At 43.8% G+C, this 24,661-nt stretch overlaps 4 protein-coding genes across 7 annotated transcripts in view; 2 read left to right on the forward strand and 2 right to left on the reverse strand.

Annotated features, from left to right (window-relative positions):
• LOC127914401 (uncharacterized) overlaps positions 1–1,220 on the reverse strand; it is a 143,172-nt gene extending 141,952 nt beyond the window's left edge. Inside the window, exon 1 of the mRNA XM_052490253.1 lies at positions 351–1,220. Within this exon, the coding sequence (XP_052346213.1) occupies positions 434–1,183 (750 nt within the window). The 5' untranslated portion in view covers positions 1,184–1,220 and the 3' untranslated portion in view covers positions 351–433. The remainder of the gene's footprint in view (positions 1–350) is intronic.
• The window catches only part of LOC118373987 (zinc finger protein OZF-like), a 96,452-nt gene extending 93,013 nt beyond the window's left edge, over positions 1–3,439 (reverse strand). For 2 of the 4 annotated variants that reach the window (XR_008088206.1, XM_052490209.1), the window contains exon 1: positions 2,810–3,439. Coding sequence is in view for 3 of the 4 variants with exons in the window: in XM_052490209.1 (XP_052346169.1) it covers positions 2,810–3,173 (364 nt within the window). In the remaining variant the exon portion in view is untranslated. The remainder of the gene's footprint in view (positions 1–2,809) is intronic. The other 2 variants (XM_052490211.1, XM_052490210.1) reach the window with 2 other exon arrangements.
• LOC118365743 (zinc finger protein ZFP2-like) overlaps positions 1–24,661 on the forward strand; it is a 426,011-nt gene that overhangs the window by 211,311 nt on the left and 190,039 nt on the right. The gene's annotated exons all lie outside the window — the stretch shown is intronic.
• LOC127914402 (uncharacterized) overlaps positions 1–24,661 on the forward strand; it is a 267,695-nt gene that overhangs the window by 43,866 nt on the left and 199,168 nt on the right. The gene's annotated exons all lie outside the window — the stretch shown is intronic.

Consider the following 24,661-nt stretch of genomic DNA (forward strand, 5'->3'; position numbering starts at 1 on the left):
ACACGAGAGTTCAGGGGCCTTGCTTTAACAAAGTTAACCATTATCACTATAGTGTCCAAAAATGTTTTCCAAGATGTCAGTCATTCCCTTGGCAGCAAGAGCATGTCGCTAGATGCTGCAGTGTACCCAAGAGCCTGTCGGTAGATGCTGCAGTGTACCCAAGAGCCTGTCAGTAGATGCTGCAGTGTACCCAAGAGCCTCTTGGTAGATGTTGCAGTGAATCTAAGTGGCATCGGGAGCAACTGCTTGATGCGCGTTACCACTCTACTATGTCTCATTTACATTACATTACATTTAAGTCATTTAGCAGACGCTCTTATCCAGAGCGACTTACAAATTGGTGCATTCACCTTATGACATCCAGTGGAACAGCCACTTTACAATAGTGCATCTAAATCTTTTAAGGGGGGGGGGTGAGAAGGATTACTTTATCCTATCCTAGGTATTCCTTAAAGAGGTGGGGTTTCAGGTGTCTCCGGAAGGTGGTGATTGACTCCGCTGTCCTGGCGTCGTGAGGGAGTTTGTTCCACCATTGGGGAGCCAGAGCAGCGAACAGTTTTGACTGGGCTGAGCGGGAACTGTACTTCCTCAGTGGTAGGGAGGCGAGCAGGCCAGAGGTGGATGAACGCAGTGCCCTTGTTTGGGTGTAGGGCCTGATCAGAGCCTGGAGGTACTGAGGTGCCGTTCCCCTCACAGCTCCGTAGGCAAGCACCATGGTCTTGTAGCGGATGCGAGCTTCAACTGGAAGCCAGTGGAGAGAGCGGAGGAGCGGGGTGACGTGAGAGAACTTGGGAAGGTTGAACACCAGACGGGCTGCAGCGTTCTGGATGAGTTGTAGGGGTTTAATGGCACAGGCAGGGAGCCCAGCCAACAGCGAGTTGCAGTAATCCAGACGGGAGATGACAAGTGCCTGGATTAGGACCTGCGCCGCTTCCTGTGTGAGGCAGGGTCGTACTCTGCGGATGTTGTAGAGCATGAACCTACAGGAACGGGCCACCGCCTTGATGTTAGTTGAGAACGACAGGGTGTTGTCCAGGATCACGCCAAGGTTCTTAGCGCTCTGGGAGGAGGACACAATGGAGTTGTCAACCGTGATGGCGAGATCATGGAACGGGCAGTCCTTCCCCGGGAGGAAGAGCAGCTCCGTCTTGCCGAGGTTCAGCTTGAGGTGGTGATCCGTCATCCACACTGATATGTCTGCCAGACATGCAGAGATGCGATTCACCACCTGGTCATCAGGAGGAAAGAAATGTCTCCCTGCACCATCAGTACAGATACCAACATGAGCAGCAGCCACATTTGGCTACATACATTTTTGGAATTCCCGCGAGAGAGTAACGGTTAATGTGATTGGAAGTCAATTATTTGACTACGCTACCTGTATTTGACATGGTGTTGCTATTTCGCTGAACACTAGATGGTTTAATTGTATTTTTGGCAATGAAAGGAGGCTACTCGGGTGAGAAACAAACCTCACCCAAATGTAACGCCCCATTGGAAAATATAAATTGTCAGTTTGGAAAATGTTAAGAAAATGTATTATTTGTACATTTAAAAAAATGTGAATCACATTATTACTTGGCGTACCCCTGACGGCATACTCCAGTTTGGGAATACCTGCCATAGACCTACTGTAGGACCCATAACTTCACCTAACAATAACATAGACCTACTGTAGGACCCACCTAACATAGACCTATTGTAGGACCCATAACTTCACCTAACAATATCACAGACCTACTGTAGGACCCATAACTTCACCTAACAATAAGAGACCTACTGTTGGACCCATAACTTCACCTAACAATAAGAGACCTACTGTTGGACCCATAACTTCACCTAACAATAAGAGACCTACTGTAGGACCCATAACTTCACCTAACAACATAGACCTACTGTAGGACCCATAACTTCACCTAGCAATAACACAGACCTACTGTAGGACCCATAACGTCACCTAACATAGACAAACTATTATAGAACTACGCTAATGACAATATCCATTTGGGTGTTGTCAATAAAGTTAAGGTGACTCTCGGTTAGAACCATTGAGTAGTGCGAAATCTGAAATGTATTCAGGATTTCTGTGCCCATGAAAACTGTTTTCCCAGCGTAATTTAATGAGACACTAAATGTTACGTAGGTAGAGTGCATTTCAGAGATCTGAATACAAAAAACTGTAGGAAAAGGAAAACAACCTGAACCACAAGGCCAAATCTACACTGGAGGAGCTTACCAAGATGACATTGAATGTTCCTGAGTAGCCTAGTTACAGATTGGACTTAACTTGTCTTGAAAGTCTATAGCAAGACTTGAAAATGGCTTTCTAGCCATGATCAACAACCAACTTGACAGATAGGGAAGGATAAAAAAAAAAAGAATATTCACATTAAGATCAGTCACCTTTTGGATGACATCACGATGTCCCATCAAGACAACTACTTGAAGGCCTTACCATGACATCACTCACTACTTCAAGTTTCCAGTTGTCTAAAAAAAACACTATTTTGCACAAAACATTTATTTGCTTCCCTTTAATGTGTTTATACTTTACTGTATTTATATATCACTTTTCAACAGGAAAAGTTAAAATCACTGGAGGACGTCATGAACAATTCAGACAGTACAAAAACATACTCAAGTGTAGAATGCAAAATCACACAGCTCAACAACTGCAGAGTTTGTGCCCCTGTTTTATAAGATACTACTCACTGTATTTACTGGTGTTAATCATATCAATGCCCCTGTTATGATAGTACTCACTGGTGTTAATCAGATCAACGTCCCTGTTTTATAAGATAGTACTCACTGTATTTACTGGTGTTAATCAGTTCTCCAGTCTTCTCTTCTTCGTCCTCCTCCAATGTGACAGTAATCTCCCCCTCTTCATCCTCCACTCCCAAAACGGCATCTTCCTCCTCCTCTTTCACTCTGAACGCGTCTTTCTCTTCCTCCTCGTCTTTTACTGTAACATCCTCCTCTTTCACTCTGAACGCGTCTTCCTCTTCTTTCACTGTAACGCCTTTCTCTTCTTCTTTCACGATAACAGCCTCACCATCTACTTGTTTTTGTATTGTAACAGCCTCCTCTTCCTCCTCCTCTTTGACGATAGCTTCTTTCTCCGTCCAGCAGACCCCCTCTTCTTTATCAGGAGAGTAGTTTAGTGACCTCATGGTCGGAGATGTTAGCTAGCTAGCATTAGTTACCAGACTACTGCTAATTTAACCAGCCAGCTAATTGACTTACAACGTAAATATTAAATTAAATGAGGTAGATAGTTATTTACACATACGTTTGTTTAAATCATAGTGGGTGGCAAATAAACCACGAAATTGTCTAAAGAACTTGAATGTTCCGACTTCGTTATTTGGCGAGTTACCGAGGTGGCTGCAGTTGTTGAAGAAGCGTTCCGTCCACGAGATTATACGTCACAGTAGAAACATCGCCTGAAAGACACATATCGCCATCTGCTGTCTGGAGGGAGGAAACGCAGTTGAGGAGATAACTTTTTTTCTTCTTCAATGAATTATAATATTATTAAGCAGTTTTGGGAAACGTTTTTATCCCTCTCCATTTAATAAGAATATTATATCAACACGTGTTGTTTGATTAGTCCAGATTTTTTATGAGAATTTAAAACAAACATCTCCTCCACATCTGTATTTCGTATTCAGCCAAATAACTTGATATCAAAATAAGCCCCTAGTTATTGATACCCTTGATAAAGATGAGCAAAAATGTATAAAATAAATAAATAAACTTTACCCACTACCAGGATATTTTATCCCAAAACCTGGTTACCTCTCTGCTAGGAGGCTGAAACTTGGCCATAAGTGGATCTTCCAGCAACATCAACATCCACAAAGAAATGGTTAATTGGGCACAATATCAACATTTTCAACGGCCATCGCAGTCTTCGGACTTCAACTCCATTGAAAACCTGTGGTTTGAATTGAACAGGGCAGTCCATAAGCGCATACAAAATACATCAAGGACCTGGAGAGATTCTGTATGGAGGAATGGTCTAAGATCCCACCCAATGTGTTCTCTAATCTCATAAAACATTTCAGTGTCGTTATCCTCCCAAGGGGGGGGGTGCTGGAGTATTGAAAACATGGGTGGCAATAATTCAGACCCCTAACTTTTGAGAATTACATGTTAAACTAAATCTCTTTTTCTGAGCAATTGTATTCGTATAAAATAATATAATTTCCCTTTATTTGTTACATACAATATAGTTCAGTATTTGAATTCCTTATCTTATAGTCGTTTATCTCATCTTTATCATGGGTGTCAACAATTTTGTCCCCCACTGTACCTCCATACTGCTCCTACATGGTGTAACAATACGTCATGTAGATGTCTATAATGAACAGACTAGGTCTATACTGCTCCTACATGATGTAACAACACAATGCATTCGGAAAGTATTCAAACCCCTTCAATTTTTCCACATTCTGTTACGTTACCATGGCAGCCTTATTCTAAAATGGATTTTAAAAAATAATAATATTCACCAATCTACACACATAGTGACACTATAATGACAAACCAAAAACAAGTTTTTAGATTTTTTTGCTAATTTATTAAAATAAACTGAAAAATCTACATAAGTATTCAGACCGTTTACTATGTACTATGTACAAAGGGTATATAACAAAGTATTGAGATAAACTTTTGTTATTGACCAAATATTTATTAACCATAATTTGCAAATAAATTCATAAAAATCCTAAAATGTGATTTTCTGGATTTTTCTCATTTTGTCTGTCATAGTTGAAGTGTACCTATGATGAAAATTACAGGCCTCATCTTTTTAAGTGGGAGAACTTGCACAATTGGTGGCTGACTAAATACTTTTTTCCCCCCACTGTATATATACACATATATATTTGTTATTATATCTCTCAGATACAGGACCGACACCTCAGAACAAACTTCCTTTAATTTTGGGGGGGAAACAATGTTACTATGGTTACTGTTGTTCCATGTTGTGAATTTTATCCAATGTGTTACTATGGTTACTGTTGGTCCATGTTGTGAATTTTATCCAATGTGTTACTATGGTTACTGTTGGTCCATGTTGTGAATTTTATCCAATGTGTTACTATGGTTACTGTTGGTCCATGTTGTGAATGTTATCCAATGTGTTACAGCAGTACGGACAAATCATTTTTTGACAAATCATTTTGAAATATTTTTTGTTGATACTTCAAGGCGTCTTACAATTCAAAATTAAATAGCAAAATGATCCTTGGTATAACCTTAAAACATTTCTCATTCCGTTGTCGTTGGAGTGAGGCCTAGCCTACTGGTGAAGGGGGTCTCATTCATATTGGGAAATTATTTGGCAATCCTTTCTTTGGGGTAATTATATCATTTGGGCAAATTTATTTCAATTTATTTACCTGTTGGAACCACCAAATCAAATCAAATGTATTTATAGAGCCCTTCGTACATCAGCTGATATCTCAAAGTGCTGTACAGAAACCCAGCCTAAAACCCCAAACAGCAAGCAATGCAGGTGTAGAAGCACGGTGGCTAGGAAAAACTCCCTAGAAAGGCCAAAACCTAGGAAGAAACCTAGAGAGGAACCAGGCTATGTGGGGTGTCCAGTCCTCTTCTGGCTGTGTCCTGGGTGGAGATTATAACAGAACATGGCCAAGATGTTCTAATGTTCATAAAGGACCAGCATGGTCGAAGGCAGAACAGTTGAAACTGGAGCAGCAGCACGGCCAGGTGGACTGGGGACAGCAAGGAATCATCATGTCAGGTAGTCCTGAGGCATGGTCCTAGGGCTCAGGTCCTCCGAGAGAGAGAAAGAAAGAGAGAATGAGAGAGAGCACACTTAAATTCACACAGGACACCGAATAGGACAGGAGAAGTACTCCAGATATAACAAACTGACCCTAGCCCCCCGACGCAAACTACTGCAGCATAAATACTGGAGGCTGAGACAGGAGGGGTCAGGAGACACTGTGGCCCCATCCGAGGACACCCCCGGACAGGGCCAAACAGGAAGGATATAACCCCACCCACTTTGTCAAAGCACAGCCCCCACACCACTAGAGGGATATCTTCAACCACCAACTTACCATCCTGAGACAAGGCTGAGTATAGCCCACAAAGATCTCCGCCACGGCACAACCCAGGGGGGGCGCCAACCCATGTCATTTCTCTCCTGTTATATTAGACCCACCACTATGTCATTTCTCTCCTGTTCTATTGGACCCACCACTATGTAATTTCTCTCCTGTTCTATTAGACCCACCACTATGTCATTTCTCTCCTGTTCTATTAGACCCACCACTATGTCATTTCTCTCCTGTTCTATTAGACCCACCACTATGCCATTTCTCTCCTGTTCTATTAGTTTTCATATCAACATTATTTCATTGTCCAGAAGCCAAAAGGCACAATCCTAGTTGCTGCAGCTTTAGACTCCCCCTCCTTCTAAGCTTATAAGAGAGATTTTCATCTGTCAGACATGAACCTCTACCAGGTGGACTGTATAGAACGGTGTGTTCATCTCTGGCAGATATGAACCTCTACCAGGTGGACTGTATAGAACAGTGTGTTCTAATAAAACACTATAGGAGTTGTCTCCAGATGCATATTCATGCCATGAGGCTAGTAGCTTAGCATTTCTCTCCATTGAATACAGGCGGTTGACATCAACAAACCTCATAGAATATAAACAATATAGATTACAATAATAAGATGTATCCACCAATCCAAAGAAAGGATATGTGGGAGCTAGACAACCCACAGTGCCGCTTTGTGGACAACGACTCCCCTTGTTAGGGTGGAGAGACATCTTGTCAGTATATCCATAATCTTTGCTGTAGCCAACCCAACTCTCGCATGGCACTATTGGGGGCCACTACACAAAAATCACTACATGCCGTGCCCCCCAGTCTGCGGTCAGCAGATAGACCCTTCCAAATATATATGTTAGGTCACTTTTTGGAAACAGAAGGGAGAAAACAAGGGGTAGCTTGCGCTCTACCTCGTCTGATTCTAGACATATCAGTCATCATCCTAGGGCCCTCCGTTGAAGAGGTATTGACAAGCCAACTCCGAATATCCAAAGTGAACAAAAACTATTTAAGGCGGAACTTACTGGTGTTAATCAGATCTCCTATCTCCTCCTCTTCATCTTCCAATGTGACAGTAATCTGCCCTTCCTTCTTCACTCCAAAAACTGCATTATCATCTTTCTCTTCCAACCCCTTCTTTCACTGTAACATCCTCATCCTCTACTTCTCGTTTTACTGTAACATCCTCCTCTTTCACGACAACGTTCAGCCCCAGAGTTTCTTTCTCTGTCCAGCAGATCTCCCCTTCTTTGACAGGAGGAGAGTAGTTTAGGGAGCTCATGGTCGGGGATGTTAGCTATCTATCATTAGCGACTAGGCTAGTGCTAACTTAACCAGACAGCTACTATAGCTGACTAATATAATACGTACAATTACAATAAATAGGTTAACAAGTAGATACGACAGAAGTGTGTCTAAAACACAGCAGCTAATATAGGCCGAAAGCATATAAATAGCTTGAATCTTTCGGCTATGTTGTCTAGCAAGCTACCGAGGTGGTTGACAAGCTGTTTCCTGAAGAACCGTCCACCAGATTATACGTCACGCTGGCAGCGTCGCCTGAAAGACGCACATCGCCGGCTGCTGACTGGAGGGGAAACGCAGTTGAGGATCATATTTTCAGACAAATATTATTTTTTAAATCGATTTAATTAAATAATACTATTATACTGAGACATACATAGACCTGAATGTGTTGATTGATTGGTGTGAATATATAGATGTTTTATACTACAGCACATTTAAGCAGTGGCGTGCCGTGGGCCTGGGCCTTCAGTGAGGTCCTACAGAGTCCCACCCGAATTAATCCACCTCTTATTACCATCATTATGATGCCATAGCTCTAGACACTATACATTTAGACAGAAACGCAGTATAAAACCAGGCGTTAAGTCACCTTGAAATTGACATTTTTATTCATAGAATTGCAGGGGAAGAGTACAATACCTTTTCATTGTGCAGCTCCCGTTGCCCTGCGCGCAAAAATGATCAATGGAAATCAAATTTATCAACCCATGGAGGTCTGGATTTGGAGTCACACTCAAAATTAAAGTGGAAAACCACACTACAGGCTGATCCAACTTTGATGTAATGTCCTTAAAACAAGTCAAAATGAGGCTCAGTAGTGTGTGTGGCCTCCACGTGCCCGTATGACCTCCCTACAACGCCTGGGCATGCTCCTGATGAGGTGGCGGATGGTCTCCTGAGGGATCTCCTCCTAGACCTGGACGAAAGCATCCACCAACTCCTGGACAGTCTGTAGTGCAACGTGACGTTGGTGGATGGAGCGAGACATGATGTCTCAGATGTGCTCAATTGGATTCAGGTCTGTGGAACGGGCGGGCCAGTCCATAGCATCAATGCATTCCTCTTGCAGGAACTGCTGACACACTCCAGCCACATGAGGTTTAGCATTGTCTTGCATTAGGAGGAACCCAGGGTCAACCGCACCAGCATATGGTCTCACAAGGGGCCTGAGGATCTCATCTCGGTACCGAATGGCAGTCAGGCTACCTTTAGCGAGCACATGGAGGGCTGTGTGGCCCCGCAAAGAAATGCCACCCCACACCATGACTGACCCGCCAAACCGGTCATGCTGGAGGATGTTGCAGGCAGCAGAACTTTCTCCACAGCGTTTCCAGACTGTCACATGTGCTCAGTGTGAACCTGCTTTCATATGTGAAGAGCACAGGGCGCCAGTGGCGAATTTGCTAATCTTGGTGTTCTCTGGAAAATGCCAAACGTCCTGCACGGTGTTGGGCTGTATAAGCACAACATTTACATTACATTTAAGTCATTTAGCAGACGCTCTTATCCAGAGCGACTTACAAATTGGTGCATTCACCTTATTACATCCAGTGGAACAGCCACTCTACAATAGTGCATCTAAATCTTTTAAGGGGGGAGAAGGATTACTTTATCCTATCCTAGGTATTCCTTAAAGAGGTGGGGTTTCAGGTGTCTCCGGAAGGTGGTGATTGACTCCGCTGTCCTGGCGTCGTGAGGGAGTGTGTTCCACCATTGGGGAGCCAGAGCAGCGAACAGTTTTGACTGGGCTGAGCGGGAACTGTACTTCCTCAGTGGTAGGGAGGCGAGCAGGCCAGAGGTGGATGAACGCAGTGCCCTTGTTTGGGTGTAGGGCCTGATCAGAGCCTGGAGGTACTGAGGTGCCGTTCCCCTCACAGCTCCGTAGGCAAGCACCATGGTCTTGTAGCGGATGCGAGCTTCAACTGGAAGCCAGTGGAGAGAGCGGAGGAGCGGGGTGACGTGAGAGAACTTGGGAAGGTTGAACACCAGACGGGCTGCGGCGTTCTGGATGAGTTGTAGGGGTTTAATGGCACAGGCAGGGAGCCCAGCCAACAGCGAGTTGCAGTAATCCAGACGGGAGATGACAAGTGCCTGGATTAGGACCTGCGCCGCTTCCTGTGTGAGGCAGGGTCGTACTCTGCGGATGTTGTAGAGCATGAACCTACAGGAACGGGCCACCGCCTTGATGTTAGTTGAGAACGACAGGGTGTTGTCCAGGATCACGCCAAGGTTCTTAGCGCTCTGGGAGGAGGACACAATGGAGTTGTCAACCGTGATGGCGAGATCATGGAACGGGTAGTCCTTCCCGGGAGGAAGAGCAGCTCCGTCTTGCCGAGGTTCAGCTTGAGGTGGTGATCCGTCATCCACACTGATATGTCTGCCAGACATGCAGAGATGCGATTCGCCACCTGGTCATCAGAAGGGGGAAAGGAGAAGATTAATTGTGTGTCGTCTGCATAGCAATGATAGGAGAGACCATGTGAGGTTATGACAGAGCCAAGTGACTTGGTGTATAGCGAGAATAGGAGAGGGCCTAGAACAGAGCCCTGGGGGACACCAGTGGTGAGAGCGCGTGGTGAGGAGACAGATTCTCGCCACGCCACCTGGTAGGAGCGACCTGTCAGGTAGGACGCAATCCAAGCGTGGGCCGCGCCGGAGATGCCCAACTCGGAGAGGGTGGAGAGGAGGATCTGATGGTTCACAGTATCGAAGGCAGCCAATAGGTCTAGGAGGATGAGAGCAGAGGAGAGAGAGTTAGCTTTAGCAGTGCGGAGCGCCTCCGTGATACAGAGAAGAGCAGTCTCAGTTGAATGACTAGTCTTGAAACCTGACTGATTTGGATCAAGAAGGTCATTCTGAGAGAGATAGCGGGAGAGCTGGCCAAGGATGGCACGTTCAAGAGTTTTGGAGAGAAAAGAAAGAAGGGATACTGGTCTGTAGTTGTTGACATCGGAGGGATCGAGTGTTTTTTTCAGAAGGGGTGCAACTCTCGCTCTCTTGAAGACGGAAGGGACGTAGCCAGCGGTCAGGGATGAGTTGATGAGCGAGGTGAGGTAAGGGAGAAGGTCTCCGGAAATGGTCTGGAGAAGAGAGGAGGGGATAGGGTCGAGCGGGCAGGTTGTTGGGCGGCCGGCCGTCACAAGACGCGAGATTTCATCTGGAGAGAGAGGGAGAAAGAGGTCAGAGCACAGGGTAGGGCAGTGTGAGCAGAACCAGCGGTGTCGTTTGACTTAGCAAACGAGGATCGGATGTCGTCGACCTTCTTTTCAAAATGGTTGACGAAGTCATCTGCAGAGAGGGAGGAGGGGGGAGGATTCAGGAGGGAGGAGAAGGTGGCAAAGAGCTTCCCAGGGTTAGAGGCAGATGCTTGGAATTTAGAGTGGTAGAAAGTGGCTTTAGCAGCAGAGACAGAGGAGGAAAATGTAGAGAGGAGGGAGTGAAAGGATGCCAGGTCCGCAGGGAGGCGAGTTTTCCTCCATTTCCGCTCGGCTGCCCGGAGCCCTGTTCTGTGAGCTCGCAATGAGTCGTCGAGCCACGGAGCGGGAGGGGAGGACCGAGCCGGCCTGGAAGATAGGGGACATAGAGAGTCAAAGGATGCAGAAAGGGAGGAGAGGAGGGTTGAGGAGGCAGAATCAGGAGATAGGTTGGAGAAGGTTTGAGCAGAGGGAAGAGATGATAGGATGGAAGAGGAGAGAGTAGTGGGGAGAGAGAGCGAAGGTTGGGACGGCGCGATACCATCCGAGTAGGGGCAGTGTGGGAAGTGTTGGATGAGAGCGAGAGGGAAAAGGATACAAGGTAGTGGTCGGAGACTTGGAGGGGAGTTGCAATGAGGTTAGTGGAAGAACAGCATCTAGTAAAGATGAGGTCGAGCGTATTGCCTGCCTTGTGAGTAGGGGGAAGGTGAGAGGGTGAGGTCAAAAGAGGAGAGGAGTGGAAAGAAGGAGGCAGAGAGGAATGAGTCAAAGGTAGACGTGGGGAGGTTAAAGTCGCCCAGAACTGTGAGAGGTGAGCCGTCCTCAGGAAAGGAGCTTATCAAGACATCAAGCTCATTGATGAACTCTCCGAGGGGACCTGGAGGGCGATAAATGATAAGGATGTTAAGCTTGAAAGGGCTGGTAACTGTGACAGCATGAAATTCAAAGGAGGCGATAGACAGAGGGGTAAGGGGAGAAAGAGAGAATGACCACTTGGGAGAGATGAGGATCCCGGTGCCACCACCCCGCTGACCAGAAGCTCTCGGGGTGTGCGAGAACACGTGGGCGGACGAAGAGAGAGCAGTAGGAGTAGCAGTGTTATCTGTGGTGATCCATGTTTCCGTCAGTGCCAAGAAGTCGAGGGACTGGAGGGAGGCATAGGCTGAGATGAACTCTGCCTTGTTGGCCGCAGATCGGCAGTTCCAGAGGCTACTGGAGACCTGGAACTCCACGTGGGTCGTGCGCGCTGGGACCACCAGATTAGGGTGGCCGCAGCCACGCGGTGTGGAGCGTTTGTATGGTCTGTGCAGAGAGGAGAGAACAGGGATAGACAGACACATAGTTGACAGGCTACAGAAGAGGCTACGCTAATGCAAGGAGATTGGAATGACAAGTGGACTTACACGTCTCGAATGTTCAGAAAGTTAAGCTTACGTAGCAAGAATCTTATTGACTAAACTGATTAAAATGATACAGTACTGCTGAAGTAGGCTAGCTGGCAGTGGCTGCGTTGTTGACTTTGTAGGCTAGCTGGCAGTGGTTGCGTTGTTGACACTACACTAATCAAGTCGTTCCGTTGAGTGTAATAGTTTCTACAGTGCTGCTATTCGGGGGCTAGCTGGCTAGCTAGCAGTGTTGATTACGTTACGTTGCGTTAAAAGAACGACAATAGCTGGCTAGCTAACCTAGAAAATCGCTCTAGACTACACAATTATCTTTGATACACAGACGGCTATGTAGCTAGCTATGTAGCTAGCTACGATCAAACAAATCAAACCGTTGTGCTGTAATGAAATGAAACGAAAATGTGATACTACCTGTGGAGCGAAGCGGAATGCGACCGGGTTGTTGAGTGCGGAAGTTCTATTCAGTAGACGTTGGCTAGCTGTTGGCTAGCTAGCAGTGTCTCCTACGTTAAGGACGACAAATAGCTGGCTAGCTAACCTCGGTAAATTAAGATAATCACTCTAAGACTACACGCTCTAAACTACACAATTATCTTGGATACGAAGACAGCAAAGACAACTATGTAGCTAGCTAACACTACACTAATCAAGTCGTTCAGTTGAGTGTAATAGTTTCTACAGTGCTGCTATTCGGTAGACGGTGGACGTTTGCTAGCTGGCTAGCTGCTGGGCAGATAGCAGTGTAGACTACGTTAGGACGACGAAATACGAAGTTGCAATAGAAGTGCTGACTGTTTCACTTTGTTGTCCTCTTTCTTCTGTCCTTCTTTTGTCCTTTGTCTTCCTTTCTTCTGTTAACTAGATATTTTTTGTTGTTATTCTTTGTAAGCTAGCTAGCTTCTTCCAGGAGAGTGCCTAGCAACTGCTTAGCAACAAGTAAACAATTCTGCTAGCAATTCAGCTAGCTAAGATAACTGTACAATTTTATGAAAAATAGTTAATTTTTCAAAAGCCTGTCTTTTTTGGTTTGTTCCTTGTTTTGTCTTCTATTGAGTCTTGCAGTTCTCTTGATTTTTTCGATGTACTTCACTCTAAAAAAACATTTAAATCTCAATATATACAGGAGCTCATTTTTCAGCAGCTGCTCAATTTAGAACTCCGGAACTCTAACAACCCCCACCTGTGGACGTCAGGCCTTCATACCACCCTCATGGAGTCTGTTTCTGACTGTTTGAGCAGACACATGCACATTTGTGGCCTGCTGGAGGTCATTTTGCAGGGCTCTGGCAGTGCACCTCCTGCTCCTCCTTGCACAAAGGTGGAGGTAGCGGTCCTGTTGCTGGGTTATTGCCCTCCTACGGCCTCCTCCACGTCTCCTGATGTACTGACCTGTCTCCTGGTAGCGCCTCCATGCTCTGGACACTACGCTGACAGACACAGCAAACCTTCTTACCACAGCTCGCATTGATGTTCCATCCTGGATGAGCTGCATTACCTGAGCCACTTGTGGGGGTTGTAGACTCCGTCTCATGCTACCACTAGAGTGAAAGCACCGCCAACATTCAAAAGTGATCAAAACATCAGCCAGGAAGCATAGGAACTGAGAAGTGGTCTGTGGTCACCACCTGCAGAACCACTCCTTTATTGGGGGTGTCTTGCTAATTGCCTATCATTTCCACCTGTTGCCTATTCCATTTGCACAACAGCATGTGAAATTTATTGTCAATCAGTGTTGCTTCCTAAGTGGACAGTTTGATTTCACAGAAGTGTGATTGACTTGGCGTTACATTGTGTTGTTTAAGTGTTCCCTTTAATTTTTTGAGCTGTCTATATATATTTTACACTTGTAAGACTATTCTTTGACACATTTTCTCTTCATTTACTAAATTCTTGTAGGACAGAACATGGACACAATGCAATTGGAATCAAGAAGAAGGTACAGATATGTTGTAGGACAGCTGCATTTGAAGTGTACATTTAACCTTCATAGCAGTCAATACAAACTGAAATGTATTAGCATACAAATGTGTGCAAATTATCTTCTCAGAAATTAATCAAGTCCATGGAATGGATATAAACAAAAAAAGAATAAGGACTAGCAGAGGTAGAGAGGCGAGGCAGGGGTGAGGACATTATCCTGCTATTTTGACAGTCCAGACCTCTGCCAGGAACTACAGACCTCTGCCAGGAACTACAGACCTCTGCCAGGAACTACAGACCTCTGCCAGGAACTACAGACCTCTGCCAGGAACTACAGACCTATGTTACTATCCAAACTTCAGATTAAGACTCAGTCACACAACTCTCATATCACAGTCACACAATGATATTCCCAAACATAACTAATCAATTAGTTGTTGTTGAATCCCTTTTGCCCTGCAGTCTAGGGGGGATGGAAACATCTCATGTAAATTATAACAGTGAAAAGGAACAGTGAGAACAAAAATCACAGACAACTTAAATTTACCGTCAAACACTCCAGGCTTATTTTTAAACACACAGTAAAGGGGGGTGGGAAAAGGGGCGGAACTGGACCCAAGGAAAGAAATCAGTATTCAAAAACACCCCTAAGTCTACCTGCTTCAACAACAGCTCACTAACCAATAAAATACAGTGGTGGTCCACCCAGTTCTATCTAGTCTTTAGACAATATTTACCTATGGGTAGTGTAGGCTCATGGGCGACTTGTCTTGGTACCCCCTTTTCCCACCAACAAACAAACAGTCAAACAACATAACAAAACAACACTCACAGGGTAACGGACAAAGTGACATGTAGTTGCAAAAACAAAAGAGATCTCCAGAGAGAACTGATTGGGATAATTTTAAACCAAGGGAAAGGGGATGTGATTGGGTAAGGGGAAAGGAGCAGGTGTCTTCTGATTGGCGACTGATTGGCGGCACCTGATGAATAGGGCAGAAGGAAAGAAAATAGACGCACAGGATACCTGTATCTGTAACAGTTGTTTTGAGACAATATTTTAACCTGCAGAAGTATTTTCTATCTCATGGTTAGTTCCTAGGATAATGCAACTCATACATTTACACCTTTCAATACTTCTAAAATAGGGTACAGGTTTAAAACAATTACAGATGCACCTTTACTATCTTCTACTATATCATAAATGGTCATAACTAGTAAACAGTTTGCACAGATTGCAGACATTTAACGTTAAATGGCCAAAACTAGTTCACACAGATTCTAGTTGTCATCTAGTTCACAAAGATTCTAGATATCTAACGCTAAATGACCAAACCCAGGGCATACCTGGCCAGCACATTTAAAATAATTGGAATTCACTACTTCTGAGGGTCACACAGACACTTCTCAGAATGAGGTCCTTCTTCCAATAGAGTTTAACCAGGTATTCACACAGAACCCAGTCACCCTGGCCCCTCCCCAATCCCCACTGTGATCAATTCAGTGTCAGGACGGCTCTAGGTCGCCTACAACCGACCAATGATAGGTGTCTTTGAGTCGACTAACTCTCAGATCATCCTCCACTGATTCGGCCCGGTTTACACCTCCAAGGTGACCCCCTCACACAGGAATACACACTCAGAGCCTACGAGACTTTTATAAAAAACTTCACTTTACGTGTTTCGCTAACCTCTTTTTTAAACTACGTTTGAGATGTGGTATCCACTCGGCTCGCTGCCTCTCAGATCAAAGGTCGGTCCATCTGCTCCGTTCCCCAAGTGTGGTCTCCCTGAGATCCCAAGTTTGAGGGATACCTCGTGCACCATTTATCCAGGTCGTCAGGAGCGGTCACCAAGTGAAGATTAACATCCCCATCGCAATGTGTTTTTTTTTTTTGTAACAGTATTTTTATTGGAATTTCACAATTTTCACCCATATTAAGAGATACAACAACAGAGACAAAGCAAACAGAAAAAAAAAACAAGAAAAACAGCACCCACTTACACATATCTACGCGCATATATATATATACACACATACATATACATATACATACACACACATATATACATATACCCATGCATATACACACATATACGCACACACACACACACACACACATACACACACACCCATACATACGTACACCATTTTCCTCTTCCCTCTCGGTGCTTCTCTCACCCCATCACCATCATTGCGTCTCTCAATACATACATTTTAAACAAACTTACAAACAGAAATTAAACAAAAAAGCTCAGTTTAAACCAAGAGGTTAGGTTCCACACATGGAACGTACAGTGTAGTTCTGAAATACATAGATCCCCGCCATTCTAAGAGAATCCTTGCAGCATAATAGCTGATACCTCAGGTTCTAGGTAATTTAAATAAGGTTCCCATACTTTGTAGAACTTGTCTGTTTTAGAATGCAATGTACATGTCAGATATTCCAGAGGCACCCATTCAAATAGTATCTTATGCCAATCTTTAATAGAAGGAACCTTATCACTAATCCACTGTAAAAGGATGTTTTTCCTCGCTGCGAAGGTAAGGATGTTGTAAAGCCTCCTTTTACCCACAGAAGTAACATGCCTACTAGGGAAACCTAACAGTAAAGAAACTGGGTCCAATTCTAGATCAACCCCTAGGATCCTTTCAATTTCTTGCAGAACACCAGACCAGTATCTTTGTATTTTGGTACATGACCATAAACAATGTGTTAGTGTCTTAAATGCAAAACTGATACAGGCACCCTGAGGGGAAGAGGAAGTGGGGCTAAAAGCATGTCTGCGATTTGGGGATATATGCAATCTGTGTATTATTCTCAATTGGATTGCTCTAGTACGATTACATATAGATATTGTTTTTGCATATCTCCAAATGTCCTCCCACATCTCTTCGTCAATAGTAACAGACAATTCTTTCTCCCACACTTGTTTCACCCTCTGTGTGTTGACAGCCGAAAAGGACCTTAAAGTATCATGAAACAGATTTAGACATTTTCCTTTGTGGGAAAAAAAGCATTCTTTCAATGACAGACACATCAGGGTTACCAATTAAGGTGGTGCTCTTCAGAATATAATGTCTTACTTGTAGGAAGCGGAAAAAGTCCTGCTTTGGGAGTCGATATTTCTCGACCATCTACTCAAATGACAACAAAATCTTATCAGCAAATAAGTAATTTAGCCTGCGTATGCCCTTATTAAGCCATAAGTTAAAGCCAGCATCCAGCAATCCTGGACTGAAATCTGGGTTGTTAAGAATTGGGGTAAGAGCAGAGGTTAGTTTGGACCTTCCCAGGAAGTGTTGAACTAACCTCCATACTTTGAGTGTGTTACGTGTAACGGGATTATTGCAGTGATCTTCTACAGACTTGAAACTTCTGAAAAATAAAAGATCCTGTAAGGGGTATTTTGAAAGAGAAGTCTCAATGTCTAACCAAATAGGGGAGTCATCATTTGTGATCCAGTCAGAAATATAACAAAGGTGGGCACACCATTGATAGAACCTGATATTGGGCAGGTTCAAGCCGCCCATAGAACTTGGCAGCTGCAATATTGCCATCTTAAGTCTTGGCTTGCGTTTACTCCATATAAAGGAACTTAGCCATCCATTTACATCCTTTATTACCTTATTGGAGAGTAATACTGGGATCATTTGGATTGGGTAAAGTAGTCTAGGTAAAATGTTCATTTTCAAGAGGGATATTCTACCCAACCAAGAAATCGGGAGAGAGTTCCAGCACTCCAGATCCTGTCTTATTGTATCAAACAAGGGAACAAAAGTGGCTTTGTACATTTGCTGGAATTTAGGGGTTACAAATATACCCAGATACATGAAACCTGAGGGAGACCATTTAAAAGGGAAGGGGGGAGAAGTATTAGGTACAGAGTGTAGGCTACCAAGTGGCATAGCCTCTGACTTAGTAAGGTTAATCTTGTAGCCTGAGAATTCACTGAATAATTCCAAAATCACATCAAATTTTATTTGTCACATACACATGGTAAGCAGATGTTAATGCGAGTGTAGAGAAATGCTTGTGCTTCTAGTTCTGTCAATGCAGTAATAACCAACAAGTAATCTAACTAACAATTCCAAAACTACTGTCTTATACACACAAGTGTAAGGGGATAAAGAATATGTGAATGAGTGATGGTACAGAGCGGCATAGGCAAGATACAGTAGATGGTATCGAGTACAGTATATACATATGAGATGAGTATGTAAACAAAGTGGCATAGTTAAAGTGGCTAGTGATACATGTATTACATAAAGATGCAGTAGATGATATAGAGTACAGTATATACGTATACATATGAGATGAATAATGTAGGGTATGTAAACATTATATTAGGTAGCATTGTTTAAAGTGGCTAGTGATATATTTTACATCATTTTCCATCAATTCCCATTATTAAAGTGGCTGGAGTTGAGTCAGTGTGTTGGCAGCAGCCACTCAATGTTAGTGGTGGCTGTTTAACAGTCTGATGGCCTTGAGATAGAAGCTGTTTTTCAGTCTCTCGGTCCCAGCTTTGATGCACCTGTACTGACCTCGCCTTCTGGATGATAGCGGGGTGAACAGGCAGTGGCTCGGGTGGTTGTTGTCCTTGATGATCTTTATGGCCTTCCTGTAACATCGGGCGGTGTAGGTGTCCTGGAGGACAGGTAGTTTGCCCCCGGTGATGCGTTGTGCAGACCTCACTACCCTCTGGAGAGCCTTACGGTTGTGGGCGGAGCAGTTGCCGTAGGATGCTCTCGATTGTGTATCTGTAGAAGTTTGTGAGTGCTTTTGGTGACAAGCCGAATTTCTTCAGCCTCCTGAGGTTGAAGAGGTGCTGCTGCGCCTTCTTCACGATGCTGTCAATTCAGTTTGTCTGTGATGTGTATGCCGAGGAACTTAAAACTTGCTACCCTCTCCACTACTGTTCCATCGATGTGGATAGGGGGGTGTTCCCTCTGCTGTTTCCTGAAGTCCACAATAATCTCCTTAGTTTTGTTGACGTTGAGTGTGAGGTTATTTTCCTGACACCACACTCCGAGGGCCCTCACCTCCTTCCTGTTGGCCGTCTCGTCGTTGTTGGTAATCAAGCCTACCACTGTTGTGTCGTCCGCAAACTTGATGATTGAGTTGGAGGCGTGCGTGGCCACGCAGTCGTGGGTGAACAGGGAGTACAGGAGAGGGCTCAGAACACACCCTTGTGGGGCCCCAGTGTTGAGGATCAGCGGGTTGGAGATGTTGTTGCCTACCCTCACCACCTGGGGGCGGCCCGTCAGGAAGTCCAGTACCCAGTTGCACAGGGCAGGGTCGAGACCCAGGGTCTCGAGCTTGATGATGAGCTTGGAGGGTACTATGGTGTTAAATGCCGAGCTGTAGTCGATGAACAGCATTCTCACATCGGTATTCCTCTTGTCCAGATGGGTTAGGGCAGTGTGCAGTGTGGTTGAGATTGCATCGTCTGTGGACCTATTTGGGTGGTAAGCAAATTGGAGTGGGTCTAGGGTGTCAGGTAGGGTGGAGGTGATATGGTCCTTGACTAGCCTCTCAAAGCACTTCATGATGACGGGAGTGAGTGCTACGGGGCGGTAGTCGTTTAGCTCAGTTACCTTAGCTTTCTTGGGAAGAGGAACAATGGTGGCCCTCTTGAAGCATGTGGGAACAGCAGACTGGGATAGGGATTGATTTAATATGTCCGTAAACACACCAGCCAGCTGGTCTGCGCATGCTCTGAGGGCACGGCTGGGGATGCCGTCTGGGCCTGCAGCCTTGCGAGGGTTAACACGTTTAAATGTTTTACTCACCTCGGCTGCAGTGAAGGAGAGGCCGCATGTTTTGGTTGCAGGCCGTGTCAGTGGCACTGTATTGTCCTTAAAGCGGGCAAAAAAGTAATTTAGTCTGCCTGGGAGCAAGACATCCTGGTCCGTGACGGGGCTGGTTTTCTTTTTGTAATCCGTGATTGACTGTAGACCCTGCCACATACCTCTTGTGTCTGAGCCGTTCAATAATATTAATAAGAGATGTAATTGAAGTCTCGGGACTAGAGATGAATATCAGGACATCATCCGCATACTTATTTTATGGTGAACATCACCAATGAGCAGCCCCTGTATAGCAGGCGTTACCCTGATGGCCTCGGCCAGTGGTTCCATAACGAGTGCAAAGAGGAGGGGGGATAAAGGACAGCCCTGTCTGGTACCTCTGTGTATAGAGAAGCTATTTGACCGTAGCCCATTAGTAAGGACAGCAGCCTGGGGATCATCATATAAAACTTTCACCCATTTTATAAAGTTGTCCCCCAGACCAAATTTATTTAGAGCAAATAATAGGTAAGACCACTCCACATGATCAAATGCTTTCTCAGCATCTAGGGAGAGCACAAGACCATCCACAGCACTTTGTTGGTAGGCTTGAATTACATTAAGAAGTCACCTGACATTGTTGCATGACTTACGGCCCTCAATGAAGCCAGTTTGGTCTCCTTTCACAATTAGTGGCAGTGAGTCCTCTAATATTGTGGCTAGAATTGTAGAAAGCAATTTTCTATCCACATTCAGAAGGGAAATTGGTCTGTACGAGGAACAAGACTCTGGACATTTTCTCTTTTTGAGAATAAGTGAAATGTTGGCTTCTCTCAGCGTTTGAGGGAGTTGGTTATTTGAAAATGAGTGGTTAAACATATCACGCAATGGCTCAAGGATCAGGCCATGGAACTCTTTATAGAACTCACTACAAAACCCGTCTGGTCCTGGGGCCTTACCATTTTGCAGATTCTTAATTGCGAACATTATCTCTTCCTTGGTAATAGGGGCATTAAGGAGGGACCTCTGCTCTTCGGAGATAGTAGGGAGCTCAATCTTACAAAAGAAGTTCTCCATTAATTTGGGTGCATCCTTTGGCAGTTCTGAGGCATAAAGATTTGTATAAAATGTCTTAAATGAGTCACTTAGCAATTTATTTTCATATAAATGATTACCATCAGAATCAGTAATAGTAGCAATTGACTGATAGTCAGCTCTCTTTTTAGCTAGGTATGCCAAGTACTTTCCTGGCTTATCGCCATGTTCATATAGCTTTTGCCTGACAAATCTCATTTTCTTTTCAGCGACCTGTGTTAGGAGAGTCTAATGTTGATCGAATGACTGATATTTCCTTTAATAGGGCAGGAGTGGGCGTTTTAATGTAGTCCTTCTCTTTAGTTCCTAATTCACCCTCTAACATGTTTTGCTTTTCACTCTTTTTCCATCTTTTAGTAGCTGTGTATGACATAATCAGACCCCTGGCATACGCTTTACAGGTCTCCCAAAGGAGCGAGGGGTTATCTGTTGATTGAGAGTTAATAGAGAAAAATGCTTTAAACTCTGTAATAAAATATGATGTGAATGTATGGTCTTTAAGAATGGTTGTGTTCAACCTCCAATGTCTTGACCGATTTAATGCACCGTTGAGTTTTATGTCCAGGATCACCTCAGCATGATCAGATATGACTATGCTTCCTATCCTAGTGGATAAAACAGACTGCAAAGACGTCCTGGGCATAAAAAAATAATATATTCTAGTCTGACATCCATGAGGTGCAGAGAAAAAAAGTAAACTCTCTGTTGGAGGGATGAAAAGCTCTCCAGACATCCGCATGCCCCAGATCATCACAAATAGCTTTAAGTGACTTAGCTTGAGGAGAGAGTGAAGCTATACCGCTGGGAAACTTATCAATAAGGGGGTTCAACAAGCAGTTAAAATCTCCTCCAACCACTGCAGTGTCCGAGTTTAATTCTGAAAAGTCTAGAAATGCCTTAGTGAGGAAATCAGGGGGGTGAGCAGGGAGGAAGTAAATATTCATTATGGAAATGTTCTGCCCTTGTAAAGTACCATTAATGATAACAAAGCGACCAAATGTATCTTTCACACAATTCAAGACCTTAATTAAGTGGTAAGTTCTTTTTCACCAGAATTGCTACACCTCTACTTCTGGATGTAAATGATGAGAAAAACACTTGACCAAACCCCCCTTGTTGTAATTTCAGGTGCTCCTTATCATCCAAATGAGTTTCTTGCAACAGGGCAATATCAATATTTTTTAATTTTTTAAAATACAGTACCTTCTTCCTTTTAATGGGGTTATGGCTCCCTCTAATGTTCCATGTACATACACGCAGTCCGTTACCTGCCATTGTATCTTGACCATTCAATATCCAGACTGGATCCGAATATTACTGAGCCGGAGTACGTAAGGACTCACACCACTGTTTCATGATCCGATTCAACCAAAAATAAACAAAGTTATCCAATGCTGTGGAGGTGCAGCTAAAGTTATTTACCCGAGAGAGTCAATAAACGCAGCAGCCTCTTCAGGTGTGTAGAACTTTTTAGGTGATCCGTTGACCATAATCTTCAATGTGGCCGGGTACAACAGTGCGTAGTCCATCTTCCAAATATGGATGTAACAATTGCAGATTACGCCTTTAACACCACACTTCAGTTCAACGGCTGCAGAGTTTGTGCCTCGGTTTTTAAGACAGTACTTACTAGTGTTAATCACCAAAAGGTATCTCAAAACCGTCTTATGGCTAAATTTATCCGTAGAACCATTGGATGCCTTAAGATGCGTTTGGGAAACCGGGCCCAGATATCCAGTTTCCTCCTCTTCTTCCTCCTCCTTTTTCGATGTGACAGTCATCTCCCCCTCCTCTTTCACCCCATAAACTGCATCCTCCTCTTTCTCTTCCTCTTCTTTTACTGTAACATCCTCCTCCTCTTTCACTCTGAGTGCGTCTTCCTCTACTTTCACCTCACCCTCTATTTGTTTTTGTATTTTAACAACCTTCTCTTCCTCCTCCTCTTCTTTCACTTCTCTAGGAGGAGAGTAGCTCAGTGAGCTCATGGTCGGAGATGTTAGCTAGCTAGGCTAATGCTAACTTAACCAGCCCGCAAGCTGACTAATAACAACAACACCGTAAATATGAAATTAAATCGGATAACTAACTAGACGACAGAAATGGGTTTAAAACACAGTGGCTAATATACACTAAAGCGTCTAAAGAGCTTAATTGGTTCGTCTATTTTGTCTATCAAGCTACCAAGGTGGCTGACCAACTGTTGTGCTGTTGTGCTATTGAGTTTGTATGCCAGTGTAACAGTGTAATGAGGTTACATTTTTTAAATAAATGTAACCGTTATTTAACGAGGCAATTCAGTTAAGAACAAATTCGTATTTACATTGACTGCATACCCTGGCCAAACCCTAACCCAGACGATGCTGGGCCAATTGTGCGCTCCCAATCACGGCCTGTTTTGATGCAGCTTGGATTTGAACCATTGTCTGTAGTGACGCCTCTTGCACTGAGATGCCATACCTTAGACCGCTGCGCTGCTCGTGTGTTTACATTACACTCGGTGTAATATACTCAGTGATAAAGGTATGGGACTCTGATAATCCACAGCAGATTTTGGAGAATTTTGAAAATTGAGTGGTCCTGGGATAGAAATGTATAAAGTTGACATTACATCATAAAATCCACGTTTTAAATCATACATTAGCTATTTATGTTTTAGGAACTACTGTTGTTGGTTTGGTGTCAAGTAAGCCTCAAATATGTTATTTGCCAAATCTCAGTTTACTGGCCGAATCTCAGATTTCCATGTGGGTTTTATGCTAAAGATCCCTCTTTCAAGTTGGTATCTAACTGGAAAATGCATCTTCTTTAGGAGTGCTATTTATATCAAGTCGACTACTGATCGTTCATCCACACTGTGTGTCTCATTAATGCAGGTAATTTATGACAAATGTATAAAGTATATGTTTTATAAACTCATGAACACCAGCCAGTTTGTTAGTTTAGGTGTATTATACGTTTTCCCCACCAGATGGCGACATTGATTAGTTAATTTGATATATTTTGATAGTAAAATGGATGAGAGTTTATTCTGATGTTGTGAATATGAGACACATGGAAACAATGTATTTATTTTATTATAGTAAATTAGCAATTAGTAGGAATTGTTAAATCCACTATGTAATCACAATAACTTTGATAGACGTTTCAATCGTTTTTTTGTTAGTATATTATAAGTCAGATTCATGTAGAATTGCTGTGGGAGTTCTACTACTGATCATTCATCCATACTGTGTGTGTCCCATCATTGCAGCTTTGGAAATAAATTAACTATCCATTCATTGCTCCTTCCTGTGTTGACTCACTGACTTGAGAGACCAGGAAGGTCACCCAGTTTGATATCTAGCTCAAGCTTCACCTCATGCTTTTCATTAAATGTGTGGTTGTGTTTTCTAGTGGGAACCCGTTAGCACAGTAAGCTCTGGTGCCTTCTTTGCGTGGGCTCAAATCAAAAGAGAAAATCAACCTGCTTGCTCCTTTTTGTTTTTGTCAACTTTTCGATGGGGGTGTTATGTTTGATACCGGAGGCATGCCTTGAAAGCAGTAAAACTTTAAAGCAGTGTGCTGATGCCTGTATCACTTTATCAGCAGTACGTCATCTATAACGTCTGAAACTTAATTTCATCGAACAACCACTTGATTGGTTTGGTTTTGGGCTGATTGGTTTGGTTTTGCAGACTGCTCTACAAATCACCTAACATTCATAAATAACTACTCATTATTATTTAAGCAGTGTGTCACTTTATCAGCATTGACTTTTTTTCCCTCCCCAATTTCGTGGTATGCAATTTTAGTAGCCACTATCTTGTCTCATCGCTACAACTCCCGTACCGGGTCCGGAGAGACGAAG

Source organism: Oncorhynchus keta, chromosome 32, assembly GCF_023373465.1.
Source record: "Oncorhynchus keta strain PuntledgeMale-10-30-2019 chromosome 32, Oket_V2, whole genome shotgun sequence".
Classification (NCBI taxonomy): Eukaryota; Metazoa; Chordata; class Actinopteri; order Salmoniformes; family Salmonidae; genus Oncorhynchus; species Oncorhynchus keta.